The sequence below is a fragment of the Bolinopsis microptera genome, chromosome 6 (assembly GCF_026151205.1).
Source record: "Bolinopsis microptera isolate Bmic1 chromosome 6, MBARI_Bmic_1.0, whole genome shotgun sequence".
NCBI lineage: Eukaryota > Metazoa > Ctenophora > Tentaculata > Lobata > Bolinopsidae > Bolinopsis > Bolinopsis microptera.
Window position 1 is genome coordinate 5,660,684 of NC_087077.1, and position 20,836 is coordinate 5,681,519.

A 20,836-nucleotide genomic window follows, 5' to 3' on the forward strand; every position below is an offset into this window, starting at 1 on the left:
CGTCGCAGATTGTGAGTCAGCGAAGCTACATTTACCGACTTCGAATCCCGGACCTTACTAAAATGTATTCCAATGAAATCGCAAATTTGGAAAGAATTAGCTACGGTAACACGACATCTGTCCGACAGCGACTCTTGTCCGACTCAAGTTATCAGAAAAAAAAACATATGTCCGGAATTGTGATATAATTTCAATACGACACATTTCCAATTAGAGACATGATCTGAACTGATACTAGCTACTTTGTATACGTAACATTTCCAATTTGATATATGATCTGAGCTGAACTCTACCATAGTTTATTTTCATTTGATGTCGATAAATTGGACAAATGTTATATATAAATCAGTTCAGGACATGGTCCTTCGAGCCTTGCTTGCGTCGAGGGGTAAACTGAAGATTGGTTGCGTTTTTGGATTGCGATAACTGATTCCCATACCGCTCTCTTATATGCACTGTAGGCTGTGATGTGATCGACAGCCTGTTACAGCTTGTTAGTGTACGGCTAGCACGATCCTGTCCTCAAATAGTCAATCACGTATCGATGGATCGGATCTCAATGGATCAAATCAGGATTAGGACAGTGGGAGCCACTGGGAGACCTTGGGTCAGAAAACTGATCCGGCCCCCAAGAGGGGTCAGATCACATCACTAATTAGTGACGTATAATTAGTGATGTGATTCATGGATTGAATATAATTTACACAGAAATGGGCTAGATCTGGGGTAGAGTTCACATGTCAATTCTGTAAATCATAGCTGTACATTAAGAAGTAAACATGATCTGACTGCTCGACTCGTAGACCACATGGTTCTCGTATCAAGGGATGTGAGACGTACTTGCCAAAGGCATGTAAGGGGAGTGAGCCGATCAAGTGTTCTTAGGTATATATACTGGAAGATAGAAGGTAGTAGTATCGCATTCTATCAACAGTCATGCCTACCTTCTCCAAGTTCCTAAATGGTTCCAGAGGATGTCAACAAGTGCTTGATTCTGACGGATATATCTACACCAGGAAGAAATCTGATGACAGCGTCCTCTCCTCTGCTTGGCGTTGCCAGAAGAACAAAACAACGCTCAAGAGGAAGGCTGCAGAACAACCCCTGTCGGTAGTATCTAGATAGCCCGACCCCTGTCCGCTCTATCACATTGAGTGGGGTAGAGCATAGTTTTAAAGTCTACAGACTTCAGGTTGTTGAGTTCTTAGGTCAAAACCTATTTTTACGCTCTCGCGAGTCGAAATTTATGTACTTATTACCTCGGGGCGGAAGACGTTTCTACCGGAATATTCTCAGATCCTTGTTAAGTTGCCTTGTACTATTTGTACTCGAGACTTCCTATTCCAGAAAAACCTCCTAAAGAGCTCCATGTCCTGTCCTGGGTGTAACGCATCTATGTCCCTGGTTCCCTGCTCGTAAGGTTGCTTGATCGTTTCATAAGCCTTGACACCACCGCTGATTGAAATTCGCGTGCGATGATGTGAACCCTGCTTGATTCAGGGGATACTTTTATTATGCAGTAATATGATCTGGTAGACAGTTGTTCGTGGACAGTTGTCCGCGGACAGGGGCGGGCTATCTAGATACTGCCACATGTTCATACTTAATTAATTTCAATGTTCGCAAAAGTTGTGTCTTGCTATTTTCCGATTAGTTGCAGCCAAATAGTACAGCAGGTCACAATTTAACTTTGATTCTTTCTTACAGCAGGCAACTTAACAAGGATCTGAGAATATTCCGGTAGAAACGTCTTCCGCCCCGAGGTAATAAGTACATAACAACAACCTGAAGTCTGTAGACTTTAAAACTATGCTCTACCCCACTTAATGTGATGATGCTGACCATTTTCATGCCCAAGATGAGCCCTTAGCTCCCATCAGAAGCTGAGATATCTTGTAATAAGTACATAAATTTTGGCTCGCGAGAGCGTAAAAATAGGTTTTGACCTAATTACTCAACAACCTGAAGTCTGTAGACTTTAAAACTATGCTCTACCCCACTCAATGTGATGATTCTGATCATTTTCATACCCAAGTTGATATCCTTTCTCCAATCAAAAGTGGAGATATGTGGGGTTAGAAATCACGAAAGCGTCAAAAAGGGCGTGGTCAATTGAGCAAAACTGCCCCATATTCAGAAAGTCTACCCAAGCCAAATTTGTTCCTCGGGGCGGAAGACGTGTCTACCGGAATATTCTCAGAACCTTGTCTAGTTGCCTGCTGTAAGAAAGAATTAAAGTTAAATTGTGACCTGCTGTGACTATTTGACTGCAACTAATCGGAAAATAGCTAGTAGTGGCCGATTAGTAGCCACTTTGTGGCTACTAGCCGATTAGCAGCCGGTTAGTAGCCGTCTAGTGACCACTTTTCAAGTGCCGGCTAGTAGCCTGCTAGAAGCCGGTTTGGGACCTCGAGAAAGTAGGTCTGCTTTAGAGACAAGCTAGTGACCACCTAGTAGCCACTTTTTGGTCACTAGCCGGCTAGTAGCCGGTTAGTAGTCGGCTAGTGACCACTTATTAAGTGCCGGTTAGTAGCTGGTTTCATGTAAAATATCTTTTAAGTGCCCGTACAGTGGCCATATAGAGGCCGTATAGAGGCCGTATTAATAGTGGCCGCATAGTATAGGGGCCAAACCTAATCGCCCATTTCCCCATATGGGAGCATATCAATCATGAAATGTTATGAAATTTAATGGTAATATGTATTATATGGTATCTTGCAATTAGTTATTGCTAGAATAATTTGCCATTAATTGTAGCATAGTAAATTGCTGGACCAAACTATTGATAACGATTCAAATGTGGTCTCTCGGATATAATTAGTTACGAATAGCACTGATTGTAGCGTAGCATATAATAATCATTATTATAAAACAGGATCTTACCGTCAATAATGATTCATAAAAATACTTTAATGCGGTAAACTGTACCATTGAAACAAATTTTCTCAACATCTGTTGCATGCAGCTATATCTTTGATTTCGTTTAATTCATGCAAGTTATCTATGTGCTAATTTCTACTACTTAAATCACTTCTTAAAACAGATAAAAAGTTCATTCTAGGTCTCCCCAATCTTCTAATAAATAAATTATCTGATTCAATAGCAAAAGAGGGGGTGTTCTACATATTATATTGCTCAATGAAATAAATAATTAAGATTTAAATGTGGTATAGAAGTCGTTCGTTTTTGGTGGAGTATTATCAGTTGCCATCAACAACAACAACAACAACTATTCCAATTACTGACATGCAGATCCCGGCCGGGATTTGGCGATTTTGTCCCGGTCGGGATTTTGTTTTTAGCCCAAAGTTCACGAACCTGTGAACATTTTCCGTAAAGTTTTACTACAACAGTGCTCTACAGTGCTTCTTAATAGTTAGATCATTTCACTTTCTCGTCGCCAAAAGTTTATTGAAAATTCAACTTTCAAGTCTTATGTGAAATACTGATATCTGGATATTATCCGGTTGGAAGAGACAAGGACAAGTGAAACAAGGAAGTTAGGAGTAAGGGCAAATTTTCGGCGTCAACGCCATCTTCAGGCTAAAATTGTTATAAATGTTAGTATATAATAAATGCTTCTATACTAGTTAAAATGCTAAATTAAAATTACACACACTGAATACAGGTTACATCAAATGGTATTGTTATTTACATTGAAAATAGTGATGTACACACGTTTTACACTCTGTCCAAGTACATAATATCTACTGAACAGCAGGGTCGTGTGCTATTTGTTTAAATTTGTCTTTGAATATGTTGTAAAAGAAATCCCTTAAGCTTCTCGCACTCTTCTTTGTTATTGATACTAGGTTTAAATAAATTAATGTAGTAAGCTTCTGTCACTTTACGTTTAATGGTGCTATATAAGTTAATTTCTAAAATATCGAAGGAAATATCTGGTTCTATGTTATCGTGAAACTCTGAATAATGAGCAGCCAACGCATTATCAGGATAGGTTAAAGGCCTGTTGACTGCTCTTCGATGCTCTGAAAATCTATCGTGTGCTGTTCTACTCGTTTCCCCTATATATAGCTCTTGACATAATTTACACGTAACTTTGTATATGACACATTTTGGTTTGCAGTCGTGATTTGTTGTGATGAGTGGACATATGATACAGTTTGGTATGGTGCAGTGTGGTTTGTCGTGTGGTCGTGATGAACATAAGATCTCTGAGAGTTTCTTACCTGGTGTGAATATGAATTTGACCGGTAAGTTGTGTGAGAGGGCAAATTGAGTGACTTCTTTGGAAAATGGCTCGTTGATGAATGGTAGAGTGCATGTTACGTGGTCGGTATCTTGTATGTTTGATGATGAAGGGTTATGACGTGTTGTAGGTGAGAGAGGGTGAAGTCGTCCTGTTTTGTTTATACGTCGTGGGTCTTGGTAACCGTTGTTGACCAACAAGTTGTCTACTATCTTCATGGACTCTTCTTTATACTCTGGTGTTGATGAGCAAAAAGCAGCCGTTTTGTAGAAGTTCTTGATGGTTGCTACTTTAGTTCCCTCATTGTGGTGGCTGTTGGCGTGCAGTGTGATATTCTTTTTCTGCTTCTTTCTGTAGAATTTGTGGTGTAGTGTTCCCTGTTCGTCGATCTTTATCTGGGTGTCGAGGAATGGGGTGAAATCCTGACGGCTTTCCGGATAGTCAATTTCCCATTTGAGCAACTGGTCTGGGTCCTCGTTTGAGATGGACTCCACTATCCTCAGAGCTTCTTCTTTGGAGCTGGCTAGACTCTCTAAATTTGCCCTTACTCCTAACTTCCTTGTTTCACTTGTCCTTGTCTCTTCCAACCGGATAATATCCAGATATCAGTATTTCAATCATGAGACTAATAAACAGCGAACTACTCCGTTATTTGATATTTCTTATGTGAAATGTTTATGTTACATGATCAAAATTCTATGAATTTTGATCTATGGTAGTTGGCAAATTTCAAGTCAAACAAAATTTACTAATGTTCAAAATTAATTATATGTTCAACTGTTCACTTCATGAGTAACAAATTACAAAATGTTAGAAGAAAGCTGAAGTCCGAACAAACTTAGAAATACTCAAGAGTCAGGGGCCTCGCCCTCATCAGCTTCTTCATCTGATGAAATATATCAAATAATAATTTGTGACACGCTAGGTCGATCCACCAATGAGAGCGCTCGCGCTCTCTATGTCAGAGATAAAGAGAGAGATAGTAAGGGGAAAAGTGGCATTCCGTTGGATTTAAATGTTCACAAGGATTTAGCAACGGAATATGGTAGTTAGAACCCCTACGAACATAATTAGACTTGTCACCAATTTTGTATCTCGACAGAAACACCACTTTTTACCACTTTTTACCACCTTTGTACCTCCTTTCTGGTATGCCAAATATCTTTAGTTGTGGACGTCGTAGAAGGCTGGAAATTAACCTAGAATGTTTATCTTATCAAGGAGTAAAACTTTTGTACGAAAAATTTTTACATTGGACAATCAGCTAATTGGATAATTACCAATTAGTTAATTACCAAAAAAAGTGAAAAATTTTTATTGGCTCAAAATGATTAAAATCGTTTGAAACACGGAGAAATGTAGTTTTTAGAAAAACTTCAAAACTTTTTCAATTACAAATTTTTTTCGAGACTTAAAAAATTTCGAAAATTTGAAGAAAAAAAAATGTCCGCCAAAAGTGATCGAATTGCATGAAACGTGGATAAAAATGCTTTGCAGAAAAACTTCGAACCATTTTAGATTGGGGAATACTAAAATCATCAATATTTGAAGTTGGAGTTCAGTAAATCTCGGCATATTTTAGTATTTAGTAATTAGGAATAGCTTAGCTGAAAAACCTGAAAAACGTTAACCACACAATATTAGAGTTTCATAACTAATTACAATACAGCTTTATCAAATTCCACATTAAGAAACAGCACAGAAGGACCGTTTAAGATCGAACCGATTTTACCTGCTGTATACTATCATTTTATTGATTTCAATGATCAAAACCTCTCTGTACCGTCAATCTTGCCAATCTATACCGGGTATCTGAATGTACCGGACCTCTTCTTTGCCTCTATAATAATTAGACCCAGTTGTGCAAGAAATGCGATTTCTCACAGGGGCTTCTTTTAACTGTGCACCTTTTGTCACTCTCGCAAGAGGCCCGGTATTATAGGGGGGTATAGGAAATGTAAATATACCTTCCATCATCCACTGTGGCTTTTTTGTGTTGTGAATGCACATGCCGCTTCGTTTGCTATGCAAGATACCTCGAATAACCCCCATATGTCATTGCCTGGGTCGGGATAGAGCTGGAGATAGCATTGAGAGGTTGCTAGAAATAGCTAGACTTAGAATAAACTGGTGGTAGCTGGGTGGTGCTAGCATGGAGGTAGCAGAACGTAGCTACACGGGGTTTCATTGGAGTTGGTTATTTTAATGGCCAAAGAGTGCCGGAACTAAAGTTACTTAAGATTGCAGTTTAGGGGCAGTGCAAACCACGGTGGAGTCAGGGAGTGAGTAGGGACACAGAGCTACAGTGCAACAGTGCAGGAGTACTTCAAAAGAACAGTGCAAGTGATACAGTCTGCAACAGTAAAACGCCGAAGAAGGAGAAAAGATTGTGGCTGCAGAGGAGGAGAGGAGCAGGAACCTGATTGTGTTTGGGTTGAAAGAAGAGGAGGAAGAAGAGTTTCCTGCTCTGGTAACCGTATTTTTGGAAGAGGTGGGGTGAGAACTTAATTCCAAGCGACACGGTGGGTTGGAACCAATCAGGTACAGCTATCCGACCTATCAAGATCACCGTCCTGAGCTTTGTACCGCGACAATTGACCCCCTAACAATTGACCCCCCGACAATTGACCCCCTATGTAATTACACTGGCGTCAATTGTCGCAAAATCTAGGGCTTAGTACGACAATTGACCCCCCATGTAATTACACTGAAGTCAATTGATCGGGTTAGGGTCAGGGTCCTGGGTCAGGGTTAGGGTTAGGGTTAGGGTTAGGGTTAGGGTTAGGGTCCTGGGTCAGGGTTAGGGTCAGGGTCAGGGTCAGGGTCAGGGTCAGGGTCAGGGTCAGAGTCAGGATTAATTGTATTAAATTATATTTCCGGGGGTCAATTGTCGGAGGTCAATTGTCGGGGGTCAATTGTCGCCCACCCCTAAGCTTAACAGCCTTTCATCATAGACATAATCTGATCGCTAGACTTTATTCTAAGTCTAGTTATTTCTAGCAACATCTCAATGCTATCTCCAGCTCTATCCCGACCCTGGCAAAGACATATGGGGGTTATTCGAGGTATCTTGCATAGCAAACGAAGTGGCATGTGCATTCACAACACAAAAAAGCCACAGTGGATGATGGAAGGTATATTTACACTTCCTATACCCCCCTATAATACCGGGCCTCTTGCGAGAGTGACAAAAGGTGCACAGTTAAAAGAAGCCCCTGTGAGAAATCGCATTTCTTGCACAACTGGGTCTAATTATTATAGAGGCAAAGAAGAGGTCCGGTACATTCAGATACCCGGTATAGATTGGCAAAATTGACGGTACAGAGAGGTTTTGATCATTGAAATCAATAAAATGATAGTATACAGCAGGTAAAATCGGTTCGATCTTAAACGGTCCTTTTGTTTTTAGTATTCCCCAATCTAAAAATGTTCGAAGTTTTTCTGCAAAGCATTTTTATCCACGTTTCATGCAATTCGATCACTTTTGGCGGAAATTTTTTTTTTCAAATTTTCGAAATTTTTCCAAGTCTCGAAAAAAATTTGTAAGTGAAAAAGTTTTGAAGTTTTTCTAAAAACTACATTTCTCCGTGTTTCAAACGATTTTAATAATTTTGAGCCAATAAACATTTTTCACTTTTTTTGGTAATTAACTAATTAGTAATTATCCAATTAGATGATTGTCCAATGTAAAAATTTTTCGCACAAAAGTTTTACTCCTTGATAAGATAAACATTCTAGGTTAATTTCCAGCCTTCTACGACGTTCACAACTAAAGATATTTGGCAAACTAGAAAGGTGGTACAAAGGTGGTAAAAAGTGGTAAAAAGTGGTGTTTCTGTCGAGAAACAAAATTGGTGACAAGTCTAATTATGTTCGTAGGGGTTCTAACTACCATATTCCGTTGCTAAATCCTTGTGAACATTTAAATCCAACGGAACCCTTAAATCGACCACTTTTCCCCTTACTAGATAGAGAAAGATAGATGACATTCATCCCGGCCCGGTCCCGGCCGGGACTGAATTTCGATCCCGGTCGACCACTGCTGACATGGTACTCTCCCGTCTAGACGAAATTAATGGACCCACGGCCCCCCTAGAGATAAGAGAATGGTCCAGTCCAGGAGGAGTACAGTGCTTGCGATAATGTGAACCCTACTTGATTCTGTGTCAAGCTGTCGAGGGGTTCACATCATCCTAAGCAAGTTATTAGGCAGTCATATGATCTGGTAACCATCATATCATAAGTTTTTCACGAACACCTGTTCGTGAACAGTGGTCGTGCTATCTGTATTCGGCTCAAATTATGTTTGCGCACAACACTTATCACACTGTTATGTGGTGTACGTACGTTGCAAATTAGATAGAGTTTCAGAAATGTTAACAGGATATACTTTTTATTCAAAAAGTGCAATTTAGGGGGGGTCCACGTTAAAAAAAGTTAAAAAAGTTAAACTAATTAATGTTAAATTTCAAAATTCAGGCTTAGAAAGTTTAACTTTTTTAACATAAATTCAAATTTGGGTTGAAATTGCAATGGAGTGAATATTCTAGACTAGTTTACTTTTAGGTCATGCGTTGGTATTTTTGTTCATTAGTCATAACATGTAGGAATATAGGAATGCCCATGACAAGAGTAAAACAGTCATATAACATAGGTACAACCGATAAATAATTGATACATTTGATCATTACAATAATAAATTATAATTCATAGAAATATAAACAGCTGATTCATAAATAATTTAAAAAAAACAACAGATTCCATTCACAGTGTCAACACTGAAAATAGGGCTGTGATAATCTATATCATTAAATCTAGTGATACTAATCGTAATGAATTAATAACTGAATAAAATTCTAATGATGTTTCATAAAAGTTATCGCTTAAACAAAGAGTCACTGTGTCACGATATTATATTACAAAATTTAAAATAGTGTCTAATGATATTTCATAAAAGTTATCGCTCAAACAATGAGTCAATTTGTCACGATATTATATTACAAAGTTAAAGAGTCACGTCTAATGATGTTTCAATGTAAAAGTTATCGCTCAAACAATTTGTCAATATATTATATACAAAAATATATTATATTACAAAATTAAAAAACAGTGTCAATGAAGTAAAAATTTTACAGGTGTTACTGTAATAACGTAAATAAAAGAACTTGAGGTTCTAATTTGAAGTTACTTATATTATTTAACCTGAATATAAAAGTCTATCATTAAAATAATTTTCACTATAGTGCAGCCGAGTCCTTATCGTCGTTCATATATTTTAGAACTTCACTTGTAATACGATTAACATCATACGGTTGAGGAATCTTCATTATATCACGACATACATCATTATTCAGTAATGAAAATAGATGTTCCTCAATAATCGCTTCCTCGGACATTCCTGATGTCCCAAGACTAGGGAGGCTACCTCTTATGGCCAAACAACTGGCTAAAAAAAGCACAAATCCTTCAGTACTGATCCTGAGATCGCTGAACTGTCACTTGAACGCAAACAGCTGATGATTGCGAATATGCAGAACAAATTCCCGACCAACAGGAAGCATGTCAAGACCAACATCAACCAGCTGAGACGTAAGATTACAACTTTACAAAGAGACTCAGAGATATCATTAACCGCAGTGCTGACACACTCGTCGAAGAGGTAAACAACACAGACGACGCCCGGAGATACTTTGGAGCCTCTAAGATACTCGCCAAAGGATATGTTAGACCAGCTCTAACCGTCCACAACCCTGCTGGGAATATCGCAGGTACTAATGAGGAGAAAGCGAGGATTATTAAGGAGTACTTTGAAGCTGAGTTCAACGACGCTGATGAGCCTACCCTTCCTGCCTTCCTTGACCCCCCATCTAGCCTTAACAGTCCCATCACCGTTACAGAGATAGAGAGAGCCATCAGTAAACTCAAGTCTGGTAAAGCAGTGGGTATTGATAAAGTTCCTGGCGAGGTCATGAAAGCCCTGAACAATCCCCTCCTTCATGAAGAGCTGGCTAATGTGTTCAACGAGTCTTTCGAGAAAAACAACACCACTGGCTAAGCCTGGTAAAATTCGTGGCCCAGTTAAGTCGATACGACCATTGCAATTGACCCTGCTGAATGTTTCTAGAAAGATCCTGTCACTGATAGTGCTAAACAGAATAGAGAGAGCTGTGGACAACTTCACCGGACCGTTCCAAGCTGCCTACAAAGCTGGCAGGAGCTGTGCCGACCTAGTTTGGGCACAGAGCATGCTCATATCTGTAGTAATGAAGAAGGAGTTTGAATGGAACAAAGTGAGTATTGACATGTCAGCTGCCTTCAATACCATCCGCAGAGGTACAACAATCAGACTACTAGAAGCTGAAGGATGCTCCAGAGACGACCTGAGGCTTGTACAATACCTCATGGCTAACACCACTCTAGTAGTCAGAGTGTGTTCTACTGACTCAGAGATGTTCTCTTTCAACATAGGAGCCTCCCAAGGAGACATCACAGCTGGTAAATTGTTTACCCTCAATCTAGCTGGAGCTGTAGTGCACATAAGAGCAGTCCTCCCCTCAAGACCCAACCCTCCGATAGCCGATAACCACATGCCTCTTGAGTCCGGCTATTCAGACGGTTTAGAGGAGATTGGTGAAGATATGGAGGAGTTACAGGATATCTTTCAGATCTCCAAGAATATTCTCAGTGAATGGAGTCTCTTTGTCAATGACACAAAGACAAAGTTTACCAGAGTGTATTTAGAAGAAGTTGGTGCCTGTGACGAGTGGGATAATGAACTAAGAGGAAAAGAGGAGTGGAGAAACGAGACGCTTCTTGGTACTAAGCTTGGATCAGAGCAGGATGTTACTAATAGAATAAATAAAGCTAACTCTGCCTTCTGGTCATTTGACAAGCTGTGGTGCCAGGGATCAGAGAGGAGTCAGATAACTGAGAAGAGAAAGATCAAACTCTACGACTCACTAGTAGTATCAGTGCTCCTGTACAACTGCTGCTGCTGGGCCGTACCTCAGCATGTTCTAGAGTCTGTAGATGTTCTTCAGAGGAAGCACCTCAAGCGCATCCTACACATATATTGGCCTAGCTCAATATCTAACAAGGCCCTCTACGCTCGTACCCAGACCAGGCCCCTTTCCGAGAGAGTGGAAAAGGCACGGTGGACAATGCTAGGTCATGTTCTACGCAGTGACAACGACACACCTGCCTACCAGTCTCTGTTATTTGCTACACTAGGATGTCAAACACTAAAGGGACGAGTGGGTAGACACAGGACTAATTTGTATGATATTATTGTGAAAAAGGACCTATTTAAGAGACAAATTTATTTAAAAAATGAAGATGATTTTACCAACTTAGTGAACTTAGCAAGAGATAGAGTAGGATGGAGGAGTTTATTTACTTTGAGACATATTAAACGAATGAGTCTTCGTAAGCGTAAATAGGCCAGCACTTTGCTGAGCCTCTTTAGGTGCTCTTTTGTTTATAGATGTTATTATATTATATAACTGGCTAAATGGCTCTTTAGATTATGAGAGCATCTATGTTTTGAAACAGAACTTCGATCTGGTTGTTTCACTTTCACACACCCCAATAGGTTCTTTACCTGCTTTAAGACTTCAGGGACTTCATTTTCAATATCTTCCGCGCTATCAATTACATTTAGATATTTCTTTGAATCCTGATTATTTTTTATTTCATTCAACGATCTATGCACAAGTTCCTCATCGTCACAACTTTTCAAATTGCTTGGACCTAGTGATCTAGTTAACTCTAGCATTACCGCAATGTGGGAAATAAAGGCAAAAGAATGCTTCCCTGTCACATTTGCATGGACATAATTAGTAGACAGCTTTCCTTGTATTTTTGGAAAAGATTGAATAGTTTCCGATGACAAGATTGGTTTCACACTAGCTATTGGGCATGGCTGATGCACAGTATTCTGCACCACATCATCTGTACTCTTTGTTCCATTCTGACATTCCGGGGTAGGTAAAATACTCATCATCCGACGACGTCTTTTCTTAGATTTTAGTCTTAATACCTGCTCCATGGATCGCACAATTGATAACGTAGGACACCTGGATTTTTTTCCTCCGAAAATATTGTATATATTCTGTAGGCAAGCTTCCTCTAAAGAACACCCAAGTCTGAATAAAACCCGTTGAATTGCTTTGGCCTTGATAATCTGGCCAGGTACCATGTCGTTACACTTCCACAATTCAATTTCAAAATTCGTCCTGACCGTGCATCTATCTTTAATCGTTTCGGCATCGAGCGCCTTTCTTCCGGATTTCTCATTACAAAGTTTGTTTTTCGGCGTGGAAGTGCCATCTTCTGTGGCGAATCTTGTAGAAAGTTTGTTTAAAACAGTCTCTTTCTTCGCAATCACAGGCTTATCACCTTTTCCATCGTGTACTGGCAGTCTAATAGTACTCAGAGAACTTGTTGGAGGAGTATTTCTAGAGTTCAATTTGTCCCGATTTCCCTGCTGATTCTCATTCTTGATTGCAGTTCCACCTTCAATGAGTCGTGTAGACAACTTGTTAAGTGCTGTTTCCTTCTTTGAATTTAACACTTTCTTGCTGCTGTTTATCTTATCAACATCAATTGGTCGTCCAATTGTGAATTTAGAATTGTCTACTGTGGGAGTTCTCGTGGTTAAATTATCAGTGTTAGCCCGCAAATGCTCCTTCTTCTTCAGACCCGTCGATGAAGATTTATCCATAATCGTCAATTTGCTTTGCACCGTCGGTTTCTTAATCTTTGGAATCCTAAAAGTAGGGACAGCTCTCCTCTTGAATGAGTTGCTTGTTATTATCGCAGTAGTGATAACATCAGCAGATGATTCGTCTTCAGAATCATATTGAGTTCTAGGTTTTGATGAATCAGCAGCCCTTTTTGAAGTGTTGACAACAACTGATACGTCCTCAGTAGATGGTTAGGGTACAGGGATTACAGCTGGAGGAAGCTCCGGAGTATCAATACCTGATGATGTGTCCTCAGTAGATGGTTCGGGTACAGGGATTACAGCTACAGGAACCCTTCAAGCGAATGAGCGACTCTCCTGATGCCTTCGCTAAATTGCAACGTCAACATCTGTCGTATGTGAGACTTTCCATAACCCTTCCGCACTTACACCGCCAAGCCATATTCTTTTTTCGTATTATATGAATGATTATATTAGTAAATTATACAATTATGTGTATATATAGATACAAGGTGTTTTTTTTTGTAGAGTTATCAAATCAGTTACAACTACAGAAAACAATTGCAAGAGCGAGGTACTACTAGTACTAAAGGTCAACACTCATAATTGAGTTTAATTTGGGTAATTATGTTAAAATTTGAACCGATTAGTCAGCCAAAATCTGATTTTTAATTTATGTTAAAAAAGTTAAAAAAGTTAAAGTAATTAATGTTAAATTCCAAAATCTCGATCTTAGAATTTAACTTTTTTAACGTGGACCCCCCCCCCCCCCAATTTAAGTGGTCTTTTATGGTCAGACAATGCTAGTTCTGAAGCACATTTGCAAATTTTGGCCCATCTGACGATGGGTTTACGCCAAATGGCTGTCGCGCGCTACTGCACAAGCGCGAAAGTGTCTGCAGAACAGATCAGGACTTTCGACAAATCTGTTCCAAATAAAAAGTTCGAAAATCGAGTGTTTTAGTGAATAACTTAGAATATATTTTTGATTTTCACAAGATCTGAATGACAGATTTTCTTCAAACTTTCCAGATAGTTAGATGGCTATATGACAGATAATGTGTGAGAGTTTGGGAGAATTTCTATGTGCCAAAATGGAGATATGACTTCAAACACAAGAAAATATCTCCAAATTGGCGGTTTCTAGCGGAACACAGGTATATATTTAGAGATCTGAATGATAGATTTTCTCTAAACTTTCCAGACAGTTGTATGGCTATCAGAGGAATAATCTGTGCGATTTTGGGCGAGTTTCTATATGCCAAACTTGAGATATGACTTCAAACACAAGAAAATATTTCAAAATGGCGGTTTCTAGCGGAACGCAGGCATATATTTCGAGATATATGCTGGAGAATAATGCACCTCTAAGTCAGCATAAAAAGCACATGAAGAAGTTGAGTTACAATCAGTTATTCTCAGATTTACATCGACACGCCGAGCTAATCAGCTTGTCTTTGTACTATAGAGTTCAACTCTGTGGAAAATTTGAACAAACTTGAAAAAGAGTTATCGCTGCCGATGTCTTAATGCTTTTCATACAAAATTGATGTCTCGGACCAAAGTACTAACAATAAAGTATGGAACTTTGTAACTCTCGAAAACTCAAACCGTTAACAAAGCTGAATCATTCGAGATTGATGGGTATAACGAAAGACCCCTTGGCTACTCATGCTGTTGAAAATCTTTCTAAATTTATGACAGGCAATATTGAACTATGTAAATCTGCGGCCAGTACGAGACAGACTGGTATCAGCGCAGCCTAATTATCAGAAGGATCAGTTCAAACAGCAACAGAAAGAGCTCGACTCTGTCCAGCAAACTGTACAAACTGAGATGAAAAAACTTGGTGTGACATCGTCAAGGAGAACTGTGGAAGGGCTGTGAAACAACTACCGGTGCTCCGTCGATTAAGACAGTATAAAGACAGCTGTTAAAAACGTCCGCAGAAAGAATTTCATTGTATACGGTGTACCAGACAATTAGGGCAGTGATCCACATATAGTGGCAGAAGAAGTGATCACCGAGATTTGGGAATCATCGGTAGTGTGATCCTGAATTGGTGACAGAAAATTTGATCAGGATTAAAAAACATGCAGATAGTGGTAACCGAGACCGATAAAAGTGACATTGGCTTGCATGGGATCAGTCAAAATGGTTGCTGCTCGATCAAGAAACCTGAAGAAATCTAAATGGGCAGCGTACCATATACGTGGTTCATCACACTTGACAGAAATAGGGAGGAGAAAGCAGCTCATCAGAAACTTATTGTAAAAATGAAGGAAAGTAATAAGTATCATTATATTACAATCGTGATTGTAACTCAGGTATGTGATGACTTGTAGAGCACACATCACTGAATAGCAATCGTGATGCAGGTCTCACCCAGGCCAGGTTTAGCTATGTATATAGGGCTCTTTTTTTGAGGAACAACTACCTATACCAGTTGTGTTGTGTGCGAAGCGTAAGGTACATCGTTTCATTTTTGGATATCATATTGGTATATCCTAAGCAAAAGAAATTCATATTTATCTAATTCTATGTAATTACTCTACATGTAATACTTTGAAATTATATTATAGTAAACATTAACCATGAATGTACCAAAAGCTGGTCCCCAAACAAACAAACAAAAGTTGACGTAAGCAGTAGGGCCATTTCAATATTCCTTCCGAAGAGCTAATAAAATGATAAGCAATTATACGATGACGTGACGTGTTAAAAGTATTGATTGTACAATCGCAACATTGGCTCATTATGATAGGAGGCTAGGCGGGACCGGCTTTTCTTAATAAGTATAACATTTCCATATACCTTACGAGACATATTAAATGGTACGAAATTTGGGGATTTTTGGAAAAAATCCCCATATTTTCGTACTGAATTTCTGAAATTTCGTACTGAATTACTGTATTTCTGAAAAAAATCCCCATATTTTCGTTCCCCCATATTTTCGTTCCCCCATAATTTCGATCCCCGCTAATTATGATCCACATAAATATGTCTTGTAAGGTAGACAAGTCCGTGAAAAAAGCAAAGTCTGTTATAGGCTGGATCAAACGAAGCTTGATCTGCCGTAACCAATTTGTTATGCTGAATGTTTACCGAACTCTAGTTCGACCTCACATCGAATACGCTGTGCAAGTGTGTAATCTACCAGCAGAGCACGGAAACTGGAGAACTATTAAAGTATTAAGACTATTAAGAAGATGTTCAAGAGAGAACTTACACGAATAATCGACGGGATTGGTATTCTACCATACGATGAGAGATTGAGAATCCTTCAGTTAACAACACTACTGGAGCGCCGTATGAGGAGTGATCTTTTTGAAACCTTTAAAATAACGACGGGTAAAGTGGACTATGGACAAGATCTTTTCAGGATATCACGTAGCGGTACCAAGATTCTAATTAAGATAAAAGAGGAAATCAGGTCCTCAGTAACCGTGTTAACAATTACTGGAACAAAGTACCAAGTTCGGTTAAAGAAGCCAGTTCAGTAGACGCATTCAAAGCTCGACTTCAATGTTATAAAACTGAACTGATAGCGAGTGCAGCATCGTCAAAGGCTCACTTCTAGGATCTTAACGAAATTTTGATGTCAAAAATAAATACATGTGAGCATAATTCATATGCATATTTCATGTCTAATAAGCCATTGATTGCTAAATACCAAGGAATCAATGTTTTTTGGTTGTTAAATTCAGAACTACATGTTCTAAAAATAATTAATCATAACACTAAAAATAATTAATCATAACATTTTCCGGATAGGAACATTTTTCTTTTTGAAAATATCGTGTGAACTGCAATAGCGAAGAGTGCAGTTCATGGGTTTCAAGTTTTGTCGAAATGGCTATGTATAATGTGGCCATAGCCCATAATCCTATCATTATAATTATTATTAGTACAGGGTGGGCCAAAAGTCAGTACCCATACGTTGGCCTTTATAGCTCAGTCACTGAGTGCCCAATTTAAATACTTCTTTCTGGTATGACTTAGTACCACCACTGGTTCGAGGAATTTGTCAACTCGAAAAATATTCGCGTTCATTTTTTTCAAATGGAGGTTCATTTTTACATTTATTTGATAGTTTGGATAGTCGGATCAAGCTAAATGTTATTGAATTGTGTTTGGCCATTCGAATTACGTTTGTCCTGAAAGAATTAGAACTGTAGCTTCTCAGATGACCGAGATATGAAGCATAACGAGTTTATTCATTACGTGTGATCAGGTGATTGGTTTACCTAATCACGTGATAAGGTGCCCCCGTTAACTACCCCGTTAAACATTATGGGAATTGTTAAGGGTGCCCAATTAAGGTGTCGTGTCACGGTGTCACATAATCACCCAGTCAATTTTGTTAACGAGATACAGAAAATGCTTGATAACTTCGTTATTTCTAATCCGTTTTGCCTCATGTTTTCAGATCATATGCAACATTTGATAATCTACCGTCTCTGAAAAAAATTAGGCGTTCAGCATGTTCAGAGAAAACAATATAGGTGTTTTAATATTGAATGGGCGTGGTCTAAAATATTAGAATTTTCAAATTTTGACGACGGAATCCTCGAACCAGTAAGTACAGTATGCCATCTGCAAAGCAACAGCTCTCAAATATAAAACACGGCGGAGCTATTAAGGCCAACGTATGGGTACTGACTTTTGGCCCACCCTGTATTTCAGCCCAATACAAGGTTACATTTAATTCAGAAATTTTGTTATTAAGCATTACACAATATGTCGGTGACTACGATAATCTTATCTATAACGAAGGCTTAAACAGAAATGCCCCAAGTTCCAGTTCACTGCAACAACCATGGGAGGGCTAAATTACCACATTGGTAAAAGTCACTTATTGCGGGATAAACTAAAGGGAGACAAGAAGTTAGTAAAAGTGATATTCTCACTACTGAGAAGTTATTAAAATAAAACGTACCGTGCTCTCTGTCTACCATAGTACTGTGTAGTGTGTGTACTACCTCCGTTGAACTTTTGCTTTATTAACTGGCACCAACTCACTGACAGAAGAAATGATATTAACTGCGATATAGTGAGTTTATTGTTTATTGACCAATAAAATTATTGACCAATAAAATAAATCTAATAAGATTCAGCGTAATTAATTGTGCATCAATTAAACCAACAACATACTATTCTATTTGTTGAGGTTATAATATTATATTGAACATCAGTCAATTTGAATAAACACAGCTCTACTTACAACAGGTTGTTTGGACAATTGCAATTATAGCGACAACAATAAGCCGCCGATCAGGGAAACAGGCCCTCCTCACGAACTCTCTGCTGTGCTGATGTGATGGCCCGTCAAGTCTTGGCGAAACTCAGCAGAGGTCACATATAGGATAGAAAACAATGTTACCCAAGAACTTCTTGGTCCAACCTATTGAACTTATATAGAAGAGTAGAAATAGGTAAGTTCACGGTTATCACGCAATCTGCGGTTTCCCGTTTCCGAGAAATGTCTTGAAGCTTGCCAAAGTCTTTTGATATTGTCACTATTGTCAATTTAGGTGAGAAAATTCCAAGTCTTCCAGCTTTCACAGCAAATGAGTAGTCGTAGGCATGGAGCGTGCAGAAGCTGATTTTTTTGGTGAGAGAAGATAGTATTACTTTAACTCTCAGTCTGGCATTCTCTCTGAACTGTACATCGATCATCTATAGGTAATTTGGACATATCCCTGGAGAACTTTCCACAGATGTATGATGGAGTCTAGCCTTCTCAGCATCTTAGCAGCCAGCAGGGATATAAGTTTCAGTTCCTTCGGTCTATTCCAATAGTCGGTGTTTTTGAGCCCTAGAATCTGTCTACAATTAACTGGCGTTGTATGCTCTCGACTGACTGGATATTATAGATCTTTTTTGGATTCCAGAGCAGCAGTACTCCACTCGCTGGATCTTAATACCATGGATTTGTAGAGCTGGAGCATTATAGGTTTTGTCCTGTCTTTGAATAGTCCAAGAACCCAAGGTGTATAGTGTGTGATGCCAGTCATAAATGGCAGCTCCTAGAAAAGTTACACTGGTTAATACTCAGGTTTGTGAGGGAACAAGATAAAATTAGATGACCAATTTCTGTCAGTGTAAATATTGTCAAACATGAGCGGGCTTTACAATCATTTGAGGGGAAAGAGCCCTGAAGATCAGCTATCTAAAAGTAACTTGGCTCTAAAGTCTAAATTATATTGTAGCGATATAAAAAGTCGCTGTATCATAGAAAATCTTGCTTTTTCAGAACTACTAGAAAGTTTGGGACTATAATTGGGAGCAAAGTAAAGTCTAAAATATGTACAATTGTAGCTGCTGTAGTGATGTGTTGCATCAAATCAAATATTAAAGATCAAAACGTACACACAACGAGAGCGTGTATATAACGACGGTATACATGCCATGATTATGAAACGATCTGTTTGATCATAACACGTGTGCGCGCGCAATTCTGGAATAATCCATTAAGAGATGAACTGTAGATCAGTGTAACTTTACACTGTAATGTGTATTATATAGCGTGTACACTGTACATCAATCATCAATGTATGCTATTTCTGACGACCTATGATCCTTTGTATAATAAGGGGTCATCCACATGTTTAGTAATCACTCGCTCAGGAGAAGGGGGTGGTGGGGGGGGGGGAGATGTTGGAGGGTTTTAAACGCAATTAATATGTAAACATGTATATTGTATACTGTATAGCAGGGTACCAGATAATGAGATAAAGCTAAACTAGTAGGCAGGGCATAGCTAATACTGTGGTACTGTTGGCTAACAAATACTGGGGTATAGGTTCGCTTACATAGTATTTTTCAGAGATCATGGCTGTAAAAAATACAAGAGTATTATACCCAACAATCAACATTCAAGACCAGCGAACTGATAGCTACTTCAGAAGCAATGAAACTACGATCTTCTAGATAAAATGAGTCATAGTACTTTCAGCCGGAGCCATCATAAGTGACATAAATCTAAAAGATAGTATGGTTATGGTTTTCAATACTATTTAAACAATGTACTATGTCAGCAAGTTGGTTGATATTGGATTTCTAGAATGTTCTACATTCGATTTTAGCGTAAAAAATATTACTGGTATTTTTTATCCGAATCTATTGGAGTCCGATTAGGCGTTGCACTGTGGTTACCTAATTACGAGAAATATTTAAAAGGTCGAAATTAAATACGGTGGTTTTCCAAAAACAAAAAAACATCATATTTTCACGTATTTTCTTAGATTATGACTTTGTCGATTTACTATCAATATAGTTAACTATCAGTATATGATTCATCTAACAAATGAACACTAGTATTTCAACTAGGGGACTACACTGGAGATAGAAACGTCCCTGAACCAGAAGATCAAGAAGAAATTGACTTGTAATTTTTCACATTTTATTTAATTGATTTTCTCATATAATATTGGGTTTTACCTTTTGTAAAATGTTAAGAAATGAAAAAAATCTCTAAATACCATGATTGAATGTGGGGTATGAAATGAGATGGTTTTCGGTAAGAAATCCCATATTTTCGGTCCCAAATCAAATTTAGGTCACCGGAATTTCGTACCTTTTAAATATGTCTCGTAAGGTAATCAGAGTGACTCTTACCTACAAAGCAATCTCAAACCGCCAAAATTCCTGACCTTCAAGTCTAAGAGAGGTGGGCTTCCGACAAATAAAAAGTACAAGAATCAGTGCAGACAGTGATATCGAGAAGGGAAGAAACCAGTGGCGTAACGTTGCCTGTTGGCAATCCTACGCAGTACTTCAGACGGGTCCGAATATCTGAACAACGTGATAAGGGACAAGGTTACAAGATATTTGAAAGACAAGCTGGAGCCCCAGAGACGAAATCTCCTGGAGGTCTGTCGGAAAAATCACTCTCTGTACATCTGAACCAGCTTGTCTGA

The 20,836-nt window shown here is 38.8% G+C and overlaps 1 protein-coding gene across 1 annotated transcript; it reads left to right on the forward strand.

Moving 5' to 3' along the window:
- Window positions 1-936: 936 nt before the first annotated feature.
- Window positions 937-14,801, forward strand: LOC134817344 (uncharacterized). The gene is made up of 4 exons (XM_063826480.1): window positions 937-1,110; window positions 9,822-10,234; window positions 10,335-11,320; window positions 14,650-14,801. Exons 1-4 carry the CDS (start codon window positions 937-939, stop codon window positions 14,799-14,801), a joined length of 1,725 nt encoding a protein of 574 aa, XP_063682550.1.
- Window positions 14,802-20,836: the final 6,035 nt, after the last annotated feature.